This window comes from Sus scrofa, chromosome 3 (genome assembly GCF_000003025.6).
Source record: "Sus scrofa isolate TJ Tabasco breed Duroc chromosome 3, Sscrofa11.1, whole genome shotgun sequence".
Taxonomy (NCBI): Eukaryota; Metazoa; Chordata; class Mammalia; order Artiodactyla; family Suidae; genus Sus; species Sus scrofa.
In genome coordinates this window covers 93,911,203-93,929,278 of record NC_010445.4, presented here as the reverse complement: position 1 = coordinate 93,929,278, position 18,076 = coordinate 93,911,203, and the positions used below count along the sequence as shown (strand labels likewise).

The 18,076-nt window shown below is 37.7% G+C and overlaps 3 protein-coding genes across 5 annotated transcripts in view; 2 read left to right on the top strand and 1 right to left on the bottom strand.

Annotated features, from left to right (window-relative positions):
- PIGF (phosphatidylinositol glycan anchor biosynthesis class F) overlaps positions 1–3,393 on the bottom strand; it is a 47,646-nt gene extending 44,253 nt beyond the window's left edge. Inside the window, exons 1-2 of one of the 2 annotated variants that reach the window (XM_003125167.6) lie at positions 3,165–3,393; positions 894–1,142 (exon numbers count right to left, since the gene is read on the bottom strand). In XM_003125167.6, the coding sequence (XP_003125215.1) occupies positions 894–1,121 (228 nt within the window). In that variant the 5' untranslated portion in view covers positions 1,122–1,142; positions 3,165–3,393. The remainder of the gene's footprint in view (positions 1–893; positions 1,143–3,164) is intronic. The other variant, XM_013996176.2, reaches the window with a different exon arrangement.
- CRIPT (CXXC repeat containing interactor of PDZ3 domain) lies at positions 3,363–17,854 on the top strand. 2 transcript variants are annotated; one of them, XR_002342732.1, is made up of 6 exons: positions 3,363–3,512; positions 5,437–5,502; positions 6,476–6,530; positions 11,557–11,660; positions 11,969–12,088; positions 15,301–17,854. XR_002342732.1 is itself a non-coding variant. In XM_021087560.1 (5 exons), the coding sequence occupies exons 1-5, from the start codon at positions 3,497–3,499 to the stop codon at positions 12,031–12,033; spliced, it is 306 nt and encodes a 101-aa protein (XP_020943219.1). In that variant the 5' UTR covers positions 3,363–3,496; the 3' UTR covers positions 12,034–15,700. The 2 variants fall into 2 exon arrangements, 1 of the variants encoding a protein (XP_020943219.1); XM_021087560.1 differs by having other exon boundaries at positions 11,969–15,700.
- SOCS5 (suppressor of cytokine signaling 5) overlaps positions 3,420–18,076 on the top strand; it is a 148,458-nt gene continuing 133,801 nt past the window's right edge. The window contains exons 1-5 of the mRNA XM_021085624.1: positions 3,420–3,512; positions 5,437–5,502; positions 6,476–6,530; positions 11,557–11,660; positions 11,969–12,088. The gene's annotated coding sequence lies outside the window, so the exon portion shown is untranslated. The remainder of the gene's footprint in view (positions 3,513–5,436; positions 5,503–6,475; positions 6,531–11,556; positions 11,661–11,968; positions 12,089–18,076) is intronic.

Genomic DNA, 18,076 nt, shown 5'->3' with positions numbered 1-18,076 from the left:
GTGTGTGGGACTGACCTGATTTGAAGCTCAAGAAGATCTAATTATAAAGCACACACTGAGCTTTTTAAATCATAGGGCAGTAAAAATATTTTAAGTTACCTAACAGAGAAGTTCCTGCCATGGCTCAGAGGAAACAAATCTGACTAGTAACCATGAGGATGCAGGTTCGATCCCTGGCCTCACTCAGTGGGTTAAGGATCTGGTGTTGCCGCAAGCTGCGACACAGGCCAAAGACATTACTCAGATCCTGCATTGCTGTGGCTGTGGTGTAGGCCAGTGGCTATAGCTCTGATTCGACCCCTAGCCTGTGAGCCTTCAAATGCTGCGGGTGCAGCCCTAGAAACACACACAAAAAAAATTACCTGAGAGTATATAAATAGTATTGAATAATGCTGTGAGGTCTTTATTAATTTAAATAATAGTCAAGTGTTAACACTGTAGTGAATATTCCAGAAAATAGATTCCAATATCTGAAAATTTTTATTACTATTTAGTCAAGGAAGGCCATGTTTGAAACAAGAGCTTCCAAAGAGGCTTACTTTGTAATTTCTGAAAAATCCACTCTGTCTTTCAGAAATGCAAAAAATGAACGAAAATAAACTGAAATGTCTTACAAGGTTTAAATAAATACATGTATTTATATTCAATAGTGACATAAAACATGACTATATAGGTTCACGATGCAATGATATCTATTTACTGCATGGCAAGAATCTATCAAACATTGTGGGCAGTCTTCCAGCAAGCAATAGGCTACTGATTTTTTGGGAAAAAAAAATCAGTTTCTTTATTCACTGTAAATAACCCACTAAGTACTTAAATAATACTTTATTCTTCCAGTAAAAGAAATATAACCTACATCTAAATATCAGTTATCAAGAAATAAGCCTTACCTTGTATGATAATGAACTTCTTTTAGATGATGTATTTGATTTCACTACTAAATATAATATTAAATTGACAGCAGTTACGAAAACAGAACAGATGCACAACCATGTCAAGTGCGTTTCCAATATTGAGAAGTTCTCCAAGAAGAATGATGGAATGAAGATGCTTAGGATAATTGAAAATATGCATAAAAGATGGGCATACAGCAGTCTCTTGATGTCAGTATCTTTCATGGTGTTTCCTTGAGTGGCTATCTAATGAAAAACAAATTAAGAAAAGAGCATAGGCAATAATGACTTTTACCATTGCCCTAAATGTTCCAATGTCTAAAAATAAGCCATGAACCAAAGTCAATTTTCTGTGGGCAATAATGTCTTGTGTTAGAATATAGGAAGATGCACATGTGTAAACGCACGTAGAGTAAAATGGTACAAACAGCTCTCAGAACCTAAAAAAGGACAAATTTACTAATTTCTTAAGTATTTGTGTCTAGTTTCTGCAAAAAAAAAAAAAACGGTCATGTGCTAGGACTAATTAAGGAATTTTTTTTTTTTTTTTTTGGCTTTGTCTTTTGTCTTTTTAGGGCTGCACCCACAGCATATGGAGGTTCCCAGGCTAAGGGTCTAATGGGAGCCATAGCTGCCAGCCTATGCCAGAGCCACAACAATGCCAGATCTGAGCCGTGTGTGCAACCTACACCACAGCTCATGGCAACGCCAGATGCTTAACCCACCGAGTGAGGCCAGGGATCAAACCTGTGTCCTCATGGTTCCTAGTCAGATTCGTTTTCGATGCGCCAAGACGGGAACTCCGGAATTCTTTTCTTTTTTTTTTTTAATTCCTTTTTTTTTGCCAAAATCAGAGGTGAAAACAAACTGCCTGGGTTAATGATTGGATCCTTTGGAAATACAAGATACGTGTTCTAGAAACCCCATAGTATACTTTGGCTGAATTGTTGGCATTCTTTTTTAATCACTGTGTTCCATTGTCTATCAACACAGTTGTTCACATTTTCTAGCAAATACCAAGAAACAGCAGGTGCACACTGAAATACACAAATGGTGGTCAATGTCATCAAGAGCGTTCAAAAAACATCATGCTAAACTAAGGGATCTCAGCGCCCCAAAATACCAAAATGGCAATGTCAGACGCTAGATTCCAATGAAAAGAAGAGCTTCATGAAAAGGGAAAAAAAATTTTACTTTCTCTCTCTCCCATCTCTATATATCTATTTTATGTATGCATGTATTTACAAATTATCTAACAGAGAGCTTATATGTAGTATTGACTAATGTTAAGTAAGGAGTCCACGTGTCACACTGTGGTGACTAGTCCAGAATAAAACCCCATATATATACACACACATATATGTGTACGTGTGCGTATATATAAAAGGGTAAAAGGGCAAATCCAGGCCTTATCCTAACACTCTCATTTATTCACACTATATTTTTCAAAAGAAAATACATTACTGATAAGGAAAAAGACTAGCAGAGATTAGTAAACATTGCAAGCTACCAAGGTCCCAAGTGCTAAAGCCATTTCAAACCCTAGCTAACCTTTTTGATGATATAGATATATACTAGGAGGTATGAATGGCAAGAAAGGAGAAAGGAAATCTTTCTCACCGGTCCTATCTTCTTCTGGGCCACCCTCAAAATCCCAATTGACAGGAGCAGATTTGTACATAAGACAGTGAGCAATACACAAACTTAATGCTGCGTGAATGAGTGAATGAACGAAGAGTAGGTGCAGAGTTGCCCTTCCTGAGAAACCAGCCTTATATTAGGCCTTGGAGAGCTCAGGAGGACTTCCGCCAGGTGCCCCCTGGGGCAGCTATTGCCCAGGTGCCCGTGGTCTGACCTGGCCCAGATCCTCAAGCCTTGCAGCGGAAGAGAGGGCCATTCTGAAAGGCTCCTGGAGGCGCCTTCGCGGGAATCGTGGGACCGTAATCTCCAGCCCCATCCCAAACTGGGTCGCTGCGGACTCTGCCCAAGCCCCAGCCGACTGTGGGCAGAAAGGGACAAGCTGAGAAGCATAATCAAAGAGCACAGGCGTAAAGACCAAGAGAAACGGCGGGACAAACACAGAAAGTCGGAACTGAAAAAGAGCCAGTTCATCGGGGCAGCCCCTGGGTCACGCCGGAAGGGCGGCGCTCGAGGGGCCCGCGGGCAAGGGCCTATTGGTAGCAGAGATTTCCGATCAGTTGGGCAATTGGCGGGGGTGGCTTGCAGCCGCTGGAGGCTCGTGCGCCGGGAGCGTCCGGCTGGGCTTACCTAACTCTCCCGCTCGCGGAAGAGAACGGGAGGGCTACTACCTCCCACCATCAGGTGCAACTCGCCGCCCTGAGTCTCGCGCAGGCGCAGGCCAGCAGGGCGGAGACCGAAGGCCTCACAACCAATCGCAGAAGTGGAGAGGTGGGCCAAGAAGGAAGCCCCGCCTTCCCGCTCTCCTTTATTCCTCCCGCGGCTTTCCAGGTGTAGAATAGGCGGGGCGGAGGATCCGGAAGTGGACTTTCATAACCCGGAAGGGGAGTGTTTTCTCAGCTGTGGTGTTGATGGTTTCCAGCTCCCGATCCTACTGCGACTGAGGGAATCGTCGCGAAAGGATGGTGTGCGAAAAATGTGAGTTAAGGAAACTCTTCTGCGGGAGAAGAAGGCTGGGACAACCTAACTGGAGTTCCCCGGGACTTTATTCCTTTGTTTTTACTTTGGCCACAAGTCTCTGATTCTAGCCTCTGTTCTGTCCTGCCCTTTGACCATTCCTGCCTCTCCATCGACCGTATAGTCCTCCGTTTGTTGCATTCAGGGTGGTCTCCTTGTCTGTTTTGCACCTCCTTGTCTGTTTCCATTGTTTTCGTTCAACCCCTGAGCTTCTTGACTGGCTCCCTCATTTCAGAGCTTCAGGTTGAAATGGATCTTAAAAGTCGCTTCCACAGCAACTGGAGTTGCTAGGTTTAGCAAATAAAAGTACTGGACGCCCAGTTAAATTTGAATTTCAGGTAAACCAAGAATAATTTTTAGTGTGCGTCCTATGCAATATTTGAGATTTGGCTCTGTTTGCTGCTCCTTACTGCTGTAAAGCAAGGCACTTACTTTTAGGACATTGTCTACTGAAAAAGTATTCATTGTTTATTTGAAATTTAAATCTAACTTTTGGCGCAGGGTTCCATACCTGGCCCAGGAACTTCCACATGCTGTGAGTGCTTAAATGGTCCTTGAACGAATACCCAGAGTATTGAGGAATGGTGGCCGGTGTGTAGGAGAATCTCACCACCTTGGAAGCAGTCCGTGTTGATTTTACTGGCTTTTAGAAAGGTCTTTCCTTCTTCTAGTTGCCGTCCAGTAATTCTAATACCACCCTCTGAGATTTGATATTTTTGCTCCCACAAACTGGTTGTGTATTTAAAAAGAGCAGTCTTATTCCCGTTTTCCTGAGTCTAAACATGTCCTCTTAATTTGATTATCGTCAGTTTGATTATCATCTAATTAACTTGATCCATTTCGTTTACCCCCCCCCCACAGTATATAAAGCCTTATAGCTTTGAACACAGAATTTGAATCACAGTTTTCAGATTAGGTGAAAGAATGACCATGACAGTTACTTTAATACATTCTCAAGGTGCAGAGAATAATTTGGGATTTCTGTATCTGGAGACTGGCATTCAGGATGACCCTCTACAATGAGGCCACATCTTACCTTTTTAACTTTATTTTCACTAACCCTTACCATCTTTACAGTTCAGCCAAGCCAAACTATTTTGCCTGACTGCATGTACCTCGAGTTCTCCACGCCTTTTATCAGGATGTGTCCTTTATCCAGTTTACCTTCATCCTCCTTTCTCCTTTTTCTTCATGGTCTCATTACCACAAACCCTCTCTACTGCCTTCTTCACAAAGCTTTCCTGGATTTCCCTAGTCAAGGTTATTTCTTCCTCCATGGAATGTATCTTAGTACTTCAGCTCTTAACATACTGTTTACTTTCAGTTGAATAATGCTAAACTTTTGTTGTTGTTCTCGGAGCCCTTTGAGAATGTGACAAAAGCTGTGGACTTAACAGAGTCTATTAAAAAAAAAATGGATATACAGAGGTTTGTGTTCAGTTTCATCTTGTTCATGTATTTCCTAAGGTCCACATGTGAAAACTCAGGTTAAGAACTGTTGTTAGAGATAAATCAGTATGATGTAAACTCCTTGAAATCTAGAGCCTTATCTAATTCATTTTATTTTTCTCTGTACTTTGTACAATGGTTTATATATCACTGATATTTAGTAAATGAACAGATTTATCAGATTTGTTTAAAGCATTAATGTACAGAAACAAGCCTATTATAGGCCATACTATTATCCACAGATTTGACTGAGAGTCAGTTATCCATGGCCCACAATTAGTATCATAAGTCTCAGTTCACTGGCCCCAAGCCTCAGCAATAACAGATTTGTATGTAATATGAATATTAATACCATTGTAAACTTAAGGCACAATGTAGTGTATTTATTAGATAGTAATGCTAACCCCCCCCCACTTTTGTTATCTTGTTATAACAGGTGAAAAGAAACTTGGTACTGTTATCACTCCAGATACATGGAAAGATGGTGCAAGGAATACCACAGGTATTTTTCCTTTTAGAACATAGAAATTAAATCAGATACTTCCTGTGAATAATGTTTTAGCTTTTACATTATTTGTAAAATGTTGTTAAGCATACAGCATATTTCATCTATTAAATATTAAAGAATACTGGACATTCCCCCCCACAACAATTTAATAACTTCATCTCCTTAGTTTTCTTAGTGACATGTCAGGGTTCCTAATTTGGTAGTCAGGAAATAGAGATAATTGAATGATTTTTAAGCAATGAGTATATCATAGTAACTGATTTGGTTCAGCCTAACTAGAGTTATTATTATTATTTTTTGTTTGTTTGTTTTTTGTCTTTTTGCCTTTTCTTGGGCTGCTCCAAGGCATGTGGAGGTTCCCAGTCTAGGGTCTAATCGCAGCTGTCGCTGTTGGCCTGTGCCAGAGCCACAGCAATATGGGATTCAAGCCGCATCTGCAAACCTACACCACAGCTCACAGCAACACCGGATCCTTGACCCACTGAGCGAGGCCAGGGATCGAACCCACAACCTCATGGTTCCTAGTCGGATTCGTTAACCACTGCGCCATGATGGGAACTCCTAGAGTTATTATTTAAATCCCCCTTTCCTCACCTGGTTTTTATATTCTTGAACAAATCATTTAAATGTTTTCACCTTCACAATCATTAATTACAGTGAAGATGTTTCTAAAGGGAAGAAAAAGAAACATTATCACTGTATTTAAGGTCAGTGGCACCAAAGTAGTGGCATCTAGATTTTGCATTAGATAGATTAAATATAGACCTGTTCCTAAAGTCCTGCTTTGAGTCTAAGAAATAAAATAATTGCCTTTTATCCAAATTTTTATTGTTTTATTGTTTTCCTAATAATAATTTTCTCCTTTTTAAGTAGCATTTTTAAAAGCCTTGTTAAGTGTTACTTGTTAAGTGCTATATGTGAAATGTGTAGAAATAACCCACTAAAATACATGTATATTTCAATGCAGAAAGTGGAGGAAGAAAGCTGAATGAAAATAAAGCTTTGACTTCAAAAAAAGCGAGGTGGGTATAAGAGCATCTATAGAGCAATCATATAAATTTCCACTCTTTTTAGTATCAAGTGTATTAGAATGAATTTGTTTTGTATCATTGTGTTATGATAAAACATGCAGTTAGGTAGTTGCTAGCATGCATAATCTATTATAACCTGCCAGTTTCATCCTGTTCTTCACTGTTTTAACTGTTATGTGAAGAAATTAGTGCTACTTCCTTTTTATTATTTCACCAGAAAGCATGACTTATTTTTTTTAGTTCCAAATTTTCCTGCAAACCAGAGGCAACAAAAAATGTGGACAGATCATAAGCTCTGGAGTCAGACCTAAATTTGAATCTTGACTTTGTTATTGTCTAGCTCTGTAACCTTAAGCAAGTTAAACCAGTTCCTTAACTTTTCTGAACATTACTTTTTCATCTAGGAATGGAGATAAAAATGTCTCCCACCATAAAAACAATTTTCGATGCCATACTTTATTATATCCAGTCTTAAAAATTCCATGAACCCTTCCAGGTGCCATCCCATTCCCTTGCTTCCTTTTACAACAGAAGTTTTCAAAAGCCTTATTTAGATAGTACTTTCTCATTGTCTTTAAATTCTATTTGCTCCTTCAACCACTCAAGTCAGGCCTGCATCTCCACCACACTCCTAAGCCTACTCTTGTCAAGATCACACATAACCTTTAAAACTGATGGCTACTTCTCTGTTCTTACCTTACTTGGCCTTTTTGCAACTCTATAGTCTCTTGGCATTGAGATACCACATTCTCCTTTCCTCTTAACTCACTGGCTGTTCCTTCTTAGTCAAGTGCCTCTGGACTCAATCCTAGACTTTTTTTTATTTGTAAATTTATAATTTCTCCTTAAATGACTTTAGTGCAGTGGCTTTAAATTCAAATTCTATGTTAATGACTTTCAAATGTGTATCTTCAGTCCTAAGTTTTCTGAACTCCAAACATTTATCTATTTGCCTACTTGACTTTTCCAGTCTAACAGGCAACACTTTTTTCCTTCAGTCTAATAATAGTCTTCTCATCATTGCTCCATGGTCTAGTTGTACAGACCTAAAAACTGGAATTTCTCATTTTTTCTTCATTTCCCTCTCTTCCCCATATCTACCAGAAAGTTCTTTGGCTCTACGACCCAAATCCACCTGCTTCTGTCCATCTCACTTCTAAACCACTATTATTAAGAAATACTGGATATTGTAATAACTTTATCTCTCTGCTTCTTCTCTGGTTGCCTGTATTTCATTCTCATACTAACCAGAGTGGCCCTTTAAAGGGCATGTAACTCCTTTGCTTAAAACCCTCCATTGGTTTTCTTTTTACATTGAGTAAAATCCTAGCCCCACCATGTTCTTACAGGGTCCTCCATGATCTGGCCCCTCCTACCTCTCTGACTTCCTATTGTGCCAACTCCTGCATCAGATATGCCAAGCCCACTCCCACTGGAAGAGGTTTGTGTTTATTGTTCCTCTTCCTAGAACTCACCCCTAAGAGCTTACATAGATGGCTCCTTTTTGTTTCTTGGGTCTCAGCTAAAATGTCACTTCTTCAGAGAAGGTCCCTAGGCAGTATCTAAACTATTATCTTCCTTCCTTCCCCTCATGTCTGCCACAGTATCCTCTTTGAATTTTTTCTCTAGAACAGGTATTACTATCTTAAAAGTGTGGTTGTTTCCTTACTTATTGTCAGTATCCTCTCACTAGAACATCAGCTTGATGAGGGCAGACACTTTGTCTGTCAAGTTCATCTTTGGTATTTAGAACAGTAACAGGCCCAGAAGAGGCACTCAGTATATATTTACTGAATGAAGTAATACTTGTTTCATGACATTGCTCCAAAGATTAGAAATAATAATAATAATAATAAAGCTTTTAATATACAAATTACCTGACACATGAAAGTGCTTATTAAATGGTGGGTATAAAATAGCATAATAGCCTTAATCTTCACTGCAGCATCATATTATGTATTATTGATTTATTTATTGATGTCTTTTAAGACCATTCAATAATTATTGACTAGATTGTTATTTTTTTCAGTGTACAGTTTTGAGTACTTCCACTTCCTTTATGCTCCAAACTAATTTCAATATCATTAATAAGTAGCTATTACTCTTGGATATTTTAAATATCTCACTTTGGAAAGTTGCATAGAGTCCAAGAGGTGAACATTTATAAAAGGCATCATTATTTTAAGAAAAGGCTTTGCCAATTAATTTTAAGATTTTTAAGATTAGGAGTTCCCATCATGGCTCAGTGGTTAATGAACCCAACTAGCATCCATGAGGACGCAGATTCTATCCCTGACCTCGCTCATTGGGTTGAAGATCCAGCATCAGCCATGAGCTGTGGTATAGGTTGCAGATGTGGCTTGGGTCTGATGTTGCTATGGCTATGGCGTAGGCCAGTGGCTACAGCTCTGATTAGAGCCCTAGCCTGGGAACCTCCCTATGCCACGGGTATGGCTCTAAGAAGACAGAAAAGACCAAAAAAAAAAAAAAGACACACGTAGCTTATTTTGAGTCAACTATGTAACGGTGTACACATTCATCTGTCATTTGGCATTGAGACAAGGTTTTTTGAGTAGGAGTCTACTAATAACAATTCTTTATCATTTTGCTTATGTAACTCATAACCAGAATATATATTTCCAGTATCTCTAAAGTGGAGCAAGAAATGACACTTGTAAAGTGCCAAGTCCTTTCATTTAGGATTTTTTTCTCAATTTTTAAGTTGTCTTACCCATACCTGTTTCTATAGCAGTTTTAATGATTCACACTTATCTGGTCATCCTCAAGCATTCATTTAGTTTTTAATAGAATCAGTCTCTTTTCTATATTCTCATTTCATCATTTTCTGTAATAATTATATCAAACAAATAGATTGACAAATACAACTGATATAAACAGGTTTGGGATTAAGTATAACTGACTCTTTATAAACAACTTATGTTGAAGGGGCAGATGTGTGCAGGCATATTAAGAGAATGGCCAGATATTACCCAAAGCAATCTACAGATTTAATCCGATCACTATCAAATTACCCATGACATTTTACACAGAACTAGAATAAATAATCCTAAAACTTATATGAAACCATAAAAGACTGGAATTGCCAAGGCAGTCCCAAAGAAAAAGAACAAAGCAGAAGGCATAACCCTCCCAGACTTCAAACAATTCTACAAAGGTGCAGTAATCAAAATAGCATGGTATTGTCAAAAAACAGACAAATGGATCAATGAAACAGAATAACAAGCCTAGAAATAAACCCACATACCTATGGTCAATTAGTCTTTGACAGAGGAGGCAAAAATATACAGTGGGAAAAAGACATTCTCTTTAGCGAGTGGTATTGGGAAGGTTGGACAGCTGCTTATAAATCATTGAAGTTAGAACACACACACTCACCATACACGACGACAAACTTGAAATGGCTTAAAGGCTTAAATATGAGACATGATCCCATAAAACTCCTAGAAGAGATCATAGGCAAAACATTCTCTGACATAAATCATACCAGTGTTTTCTGAGATGAGTCTCCCAAGGCATAGAAATAAAAACAAAAAAGAAACAAATGGGGCCTAATCAAACTTACAAGCTTTTGCACAGCAAAAAAAAAAAAAAAAAAAAAAAAAAAAAAAAACCATAAGCAAAATGAAAAAACAACCTGCAGAGTGGCAGAAAATATTTGCAAATGATGTGACTAACATGGGCTTAATTTCCAAAATATACAAACAGCTCATTCAACTCAACAATGATATAAGAAACTACCCAATCGGAAAATGGACAGAAGACTGCAGAGACATTTCTCCAAAGAAGAAATAAAAATGGCCAATAGGCACATTAAAAAATGCTCAACATCACTAAATATTAGAGAAATGCAAATCAAAATTATAAGGAGATACCACCACACATTAGTTAGAATGGCCATCATTAATAAGTCTACAAATAGCAAGTGCTGGAGAGGGTGTGGAGAAAAGGGAACCTTCCTACACTGTTGGTGAAGATGTAAATTGGTACAACCCAACCACTGTGGAAAACAGTATGGAGTTTCCTCAGAAAACTAAGGATAGAGTGGGATCTAGCAATCCCACTCCTGGGCATGTAGCCATACAACTGTAATTCAAAAAGATACAAGCATCTCAATGTTCATAGCAGCACTATTTACAATAGCCAAGACATGGAAGCAGTCTAAATGTCCATTGATAGGTGAGTGTATACAGCCATAAATTCAATGGAATACTACTCAGCCATAAAAAAAAATGAAATGCCCTTTGCAGCAACATGGATCAACTAGAGATAATCATACTCAGTGAAGTTAAGTCAGAAAGAGAAGGACAAATACCATATGATAGCGCTTGTATGTGGAATCTAAAATATAACACAAACAGGAGTTCCCTGGTGACCTAGTGGTTAGGATTCGACACTTTAATTGCTGCGGCCCAAGTCACTCCCTGGTCTGTGAACTGAGATCCTCACATCAGGCTGCTGCATGCTGCTGCCAAATAAATAAATTAATAAATTATATATGACGCAAATGAACCTGTCTACAAAACAGAAATAGACTCAGGACAAGGAGAACAGACTTGTGGTTGCCAAGGAAGAGGGGGTTAGGAAAGGGAGTGGGAGGTTAGGGTTAGCAGTTGTAAGCTATTTTACTTGGAGGAGATAAATAACAAGATCCTACTGTATAGAACAGAGGACTATATTCGATAGCCTATGGTAAACCATAATGGAAAAGAATATTAAAAAGAGGAGTTTGTGTGTGTGTGTGTGTGTGTGTGAGTATCTGTATGTATATATACACACACATATATATAGCTGAATCACTTTATGTACAGCAGAAATTAAGACATTGTAAATCAACTTTATTTCGTAAATAAGAGAGTGGCCAGCTAGAAGAGTGCTATAACTATCAACAATAGAGTTCGATAGAAGAACAGAGAGCATGGATTAATCATATGTGTTGCTTAAGTGAAATTTAAGTGTCTTTATTATACATTTTTCTTTCTTAAAAAATAACCTTTAGATTTGACCCATATGGAAAGAATAAGTTCTCCACTTGCAGAATTTGTAAAAGTTCTGTGCACCAGCCGGGTTCTCATTACTGCCAGGGCTGTGCTTACAAAAAGGGTGAGTCTTTTAATACCATTTTTGTATTCATATCAAACCTACTTCTTTTGATATTGATTTTGATAACATAGTAAAGGAGTAGCCCATCATAAATCCTGTTAGTCAAATGCTCTTTTTTCTAAGACAAAATTGAAACTTAGAACTTGTAGTTAAAAGTATATATTTTATTTTTCCCTTTTCTGATGTTGTTAAATTATATTTTAAGCTTCAGGAACAACTTAAATTGTTGGTATTAGCTACTTAAATTGTTGGTATTGGTGTCATTAGTTATCATTTGATTGCTTACATGTGTTGTTTGTTTGTTTTAGGCATCTGCGCTATGTGTGGAAAAAAGGTTTTGGATACCAAAAACTACAAACAAACGTCTGTCTAAATGTATTGAAGTATCTACTTTCCATATGATTTACTTTTTGCTTTGAATTTTCAAGGTATAACATAGATATTCAATTTACAAAATAACATGCCTTTAGATAATTACGTTTAAACCAGGGAAGTAGATGGGTATTCATTCTTTTGCTCTCAAGAAGTTCTGAATGGCAACAGTATAAAGTTTTCTGCCTAAAGGTTTTATTTTCCTTACAAATATCTTACTGAACTGGAATAAGTGATAAATTAACAAAAAAAATATTTTCCCAGTTCTGTATGCACTTTTTATTTATCATTACTCATATAATTTTTATTATCTTTTTTTCTACTTTATATGTAGATCTTGAAAAAGTGAGAAGGAGGTTATTAATATTGGCTTTGAACTTGGCATTTAGATTTGTAATTCTTCACTCATCCCCTTTTTATTCATATAGTTCTTAGGGTCAGCAGTCCCTTAATTAATTGTGGCTTCATAGAGCATTTAAATATCTGAGACCATTGTTGCTAAATAGTTCCTAAGTGATTAGCTCAGACCCAAATCAAACAAAAGTTGTATTTGTGGTATTTTTGATTTGTTCTTGAAGCCAAAGTGCCAGTACCTTTCACATGAGAACAGGAACACAAGGGATACCCTCTATGTGTCCACATCAACACACTGGATTTGAGAAAAACACGTATTACACATTACCTTGAATTCAGACCATCATGAAAGCCAAGAGAACAGTGTGCATCTATCATGATAGATCACAATCCTTTGGGAAAGTGCTTTGAAGTAGAAACTAAACTTTTTTTTTCTTACTTCCTCTCCTTTTCCACCCCCCCCCCCGCCAAATAAATAGACTAAGCAAACATTTTTATTTTTATTTATTTATTTATTTATTTTGTTTTTTGCTTTTTAGGGCCACACTCTGGCACATGGAGGTTCCCAGGCTAGGGGTCGAATCGGAGCTACAGCTGCTGGCCTGCACCAGAGCCACAGCAATGCGGGATCCGAGCTGTGTCTGTGACCTACACCACAGCTCACAGCAACACCCAGATCCTTAACCCACTGAGCGAGGCCAGGGATCAAACTCACAACCTCGTGGTTCCTAGTTGGATTCGTTTCCGCTATACCACAACGGGAACTTCTAAGCAAGTTAAATATATGTAACATAGATTGCTAAAAGACTACTTTGAGGTTTCAAGGATTTTTCCTATGTTGCCTTCAGAGGCACAGGACTTTTGCTTTTGAAACCTGTTAACTTACTGTGGGAGACAGAAAAAAGTATTCCCCATTGCCAAGTACAGTATAAATACATATCACTATCAAATGTGTAGAGGAGATAACATGATGCTACACATGGTATAGATGGCACATTTTTATTTGTTTTAAAATTATTATAGAAAGTATTTAAAGTTTTAACTGTTTAAGTTATCTATAAGTTCCACCACCCAAAGGTCATCCTTATTCTTACCCAGAAAGATCACAATAAAATGCAAAATATAATAAATAATAATAGCTCTGAGGGCAAGAAGTATCGTCTCGTGCTTTAATTTGGAATTTTAAACTAAGATCAATGCAAGGGACTCATGATAGGACCTGTGAGTGGTCCAGAATCATTAAAAGTTGGGTTGGTCAACTTTGGGAAAAGAGCATTTCTCAGGTATCAACTGGGATCTAGGCTTCACAACTCAGATTTCATTTTTATGCCTTGACTAGCTTTCTTCCATGTATGATCCAATGGCCAGACTCAGGTTCTCCTATAAAGATATTTATACTAGGAGTTCCCGTCGTGGCACAGTGGTTAACGAATCTGACTAGGAACCATGAGGTTGTGGGTTCGACCCCTGGCCTTGCTCAGTGGGTTAAGGATCCGGCATTGCCGTGAGCTGTGGTGTAGGTCGCAGATGCAGCTCAGATCTGGTGTTGTTGTGGCTCTGGCATAGGCCGGCAGCGACAGCTGCGATTAGACCCCTAGCCTGGGAACCTCCACATGCCGCGAGAGCAGCCCTAGGAAGGCATAAAAGACCAAAAAAAAAAAAAAAAAAAAAAAAAATTATGCTATTATACCACAGAATAGTATAAGTATTTTAAATCTTCATATTGTTGAAATAATAATAATGACTGTCATAAATTAGAAGTTACTAAATGAGGAAATTCCCAAGGCAAAAAGTGAACATAAAATATTTTTTAAAAAGAAGACGAAAGCAGAAACGGTATATTGAGATGATGCAATTAAGACCAAATGTTGCTTTTATCAATGTAAAAAATGATGAAATAACTTTTTTTCACTTTTTAAAGGTGTACTGAAGTATATAGTTAATTTACAGTGCGATGAATTTTGCTGTGCAACAAAGTGATTCAATTATGCATGTACACACAAAAAAATAACTTTTTAAAATTTCAGATTCTATTATATATGTGTGTGTGTCAGAAACAACTGAAATATCAACAGAACACTTCTCAAGTACATTCATTAGGATATGCAGCCATAAAAATGATATAAGAAATTACATATATGTGTAGAAGTTTGTGTATACACATTGAAAATATCTGAAAGCAAGTTAGTACTGTTTTTCTCTGAGCAGTGGAACTAAGAGTTGAGAAAAGAAAGACTTAACCTTGTGCAGCCTCATGCCACTTACCTAATAACTTTCTGGCTTCTACTTTCCCTACCTGAGGGAGCAGGAGAGTACTAATAATTTTAGTATTTTAGAAATATATATGTACATGCACATATATATATTTTTTTGAGAATTTCAAGTAGAAGAAATGTACATATTCTGTACTTCAACTTCTTGTCTGTTTGTTTGTTTAGGGCCGCTCCCACAACATATGGAAGTTCCCAGGCTAGGGGTTGAATCGGAGCTGTAGACACTGGCCTACGCCACAGCCACAGCAATGCCTGATCCAAGCTGGTGTGTGTGACCTATACCATAGCTCATGGCAACACCAGATCCTTAACCCACGAGCGAGGCCAGGGATTGAACCTGCGTTCTCATGGATACTAGTCTGATTTCGTTTCCGCTGAGCCACAATAGGAACTCCTGTACTTCAACTTCTTAATGTTTCTCCTCTTTGCTTTACTATTTTCTATCTCCTGTTATACATTTTTTTTCTTGACCACATGATGAATATGTTGACGACATCATACACTTTAATACTACCTTTGTACTTCAGAAGATCAAGCATACTATGTGTGATTATCAAATTCAGGAATTTAACATTGATGTGACGCTTTGTAGTCATTATTCAAATTTCATTTGTTGTTCCATTGGTAATTTTTTTTTTCAGCTTCAGGATCTAGTCCAGGATCATACGTTGTGTTATCATGACTCTAATCTGGACCAGCTCTTCAGCCTTTCTTTGTCTTTGTTGATTTATGTGAAGAATATGGGACAGTTAAAGTATAGGATATCCTTCCATTTGAGTTTTTCTGATTCTTCTTTCTGGTTAGATTTGGGATATGCAGTATGGGCTGACTATGAGTGATGGGCCCAATGTCACATCCAGACTCATAGAATGTCCCATTGCCTCTTGTTGGTAATGTTAATTTGATCACTTGTTTAAGATGTCATCCAGTTTCTCCACTATATAATTACTATTTTTCCTTTCGCAATTAGTAGATAATTTGTGAAAAACTTTGAGACCATGTTGATTGATAGTCTATTCCTCATTAAACCTTTCTCTCCTAGATTTAGCATCTTTTGATAATTCTTGTCTGAATAAATTTTTACTGTCATGTTTACAAAATTGTGATTTTCTAACTACTTTATTCTTTCTCTATTAATTAGTTGTCATTCTGCTCTAAGGAAAAGGTTTCCCTTTATTTGTTATGAGTATGAGATGCTTTTTCCCTGACCACTTGAATGTTAGTTACAGGTGAGTCCTCTTTATCCCAAATACTTAAGTGTTTTCTAAGAACAAGAATATTTTCTTAAAAACCATAGTGCAATTATCAAAATCAAAAAAATAATGTAATATCTAATATTTTCCATATTGTACTAGTTATTCTAGTAATGGCCTTTGTTGAGGGGAAAAATGTCCAGGATCCAATCCATTTAGTTGTCAAGTCTCCAGTTTTCATCAGTCTGGAATACTTCTTCAAAAATGTCAAGGTCATGGAAAACATAGGTCAGTTATTTTATAGTCATTTAGTTTGAGATTTTTCTGATGTTTCTTTATGAATAGATTAAGCTTATGAATTTTTGGCAAGAATGTCACAGAAATGATGCTGTGTCCTTTTCAGTGCATTGTATCATGGTATGCTTGTCCCATCACAAGATGTTAATTTTGATCATTTGTTTTAGGTGGTATCTGCTAGATTTTCCCAAGATTCTGATTTTTTCTTTTAAAGTAACAAAAGGCTTGTTACAGCCTTTTATGAGGAGCTACTTTGAGACTAAATACTCTGTTTCCCAGCATACTTTCACACACTAATTTTAGCATCCAGTGATGTTTCTTGGCTGAATTAATTGTTACTGTGATGGCTGCCAATGGTGGTTTTCCAATTCTGTCATTCCTTTAACATTTATTAGTTGGCATTCTACTGTTAGAAAAAGATTCCTCTTTTTCTCACTTATTTTAATATGAACTCATGAATTCCTATTTTATTCAGTCAATTACTCTCCTTTGTTTTAATGTCAAATTGTTCCATATTTAGCCAGTAAGAGATCTTTTAGGCTGGCCCCTGAGTCTTTTTGATGTGTTTTTATCATTCTTTGAGAAATTCCTTACTTCTCAGCACAAAATATTCAAAGTTTGTCTTGTTTTTTTTTTTTTTTTTTTTTTTTCCTCCACCCCATCTCTGGAATCAGCCATTTCGCCAAAGATCCTTAGTTTCTTTTAGTGGAGAATGGTGTTTAAAAACTAAGATCTGGGGAGTTCCCATTGTGGCGCAGTGGTTAACGAATCCGACTAGGAACCATGAGGTTGCGGGTTCGATCCCTGGCCTTGCTCAGTGGGTTAAGGAACCGGCATTGCCGTGAACTGTGGTGAAGTTTGCAGATGCGGTTTGGATCCTGTGTTGCTGTGGCTTTGGCATAGGCCGGCGGCTACAGCTCCGATTCAACCCCTAGACTGGGAACCTCCATATGCCACGTAAGCTGCCCTAGAAAAGGCAAAAAAAAGACAAAAAAAAAAAAAAGACAAAAAAAAAAAAAAAAGATCTGGGCCTGCTGGATTGTCATTCCCTTTAGGCCCCTTCAACAGAAACAACTAGGAAACAACTAGGAAACAAAATCACAAGTTTTGGAGTTCCCATGGTGCAGCAGAAATGAACCTGACTAGGAACCATGAGGTTGCGGGTTCAATCCCTGGCCTCACTCAATGGGTTAAGGATCCAGCGTTGCAGTGAGTTGTGGTGTAGGTCACAGATGCAGCTCGGATCCTGTGTTGCTCTGGCTGTGATGTAGGCCAGCAGCTGTAGCTTCAATTCGACCCCTGGCCTGGGAACCTCCATATGCCGCAAGTGTAGCCCTAAAAAACAAAGAAAAAGAAATCACAAGTTTTCCTGATATCTCCAATTCTAATCCAACCCCACAGGGTTCTTCCTGGCCTTTCCCCATTTGTCATTTGTATCTTCTTCCACAGTAAGAACTCAGGCCTACAACATCATTATTTGCAGAACTCTGAATTTTTTCATACTGGTCATGTATTATAATTAAAAATAGATTTAAGTGTTTAAAAAAATCTAAGTAAGTCAACAGGAAAATTATACATGTGAATGTTATTCATTAGTCTGTTATTACAGAAATGGAAAAAAAAAAAGAAAAAAAAACCCTTGGGAACTTTGGTGCATATGCTGCCTCCCAGATAAATTTGGTAAATGAATAAATGGTACTAAATACTTGTTTCATTCAGCTACGTTAAATGTTTCTATAGTATGTTCTCGTCCCTCATCAGACTACTATTATTGGTTCCAAGATTTTTGCTCATAAGCAAAAACTTGATAAACAACCCATCAAATGAATGTAAAATTGTAGGAGTTCCAGTTGTGGTGCAGCGGAAACGAATCTGACTAGGAACCATGAGGTTGTGGGTTTGAACCTGGCCTTACTCAGTGGGTTAA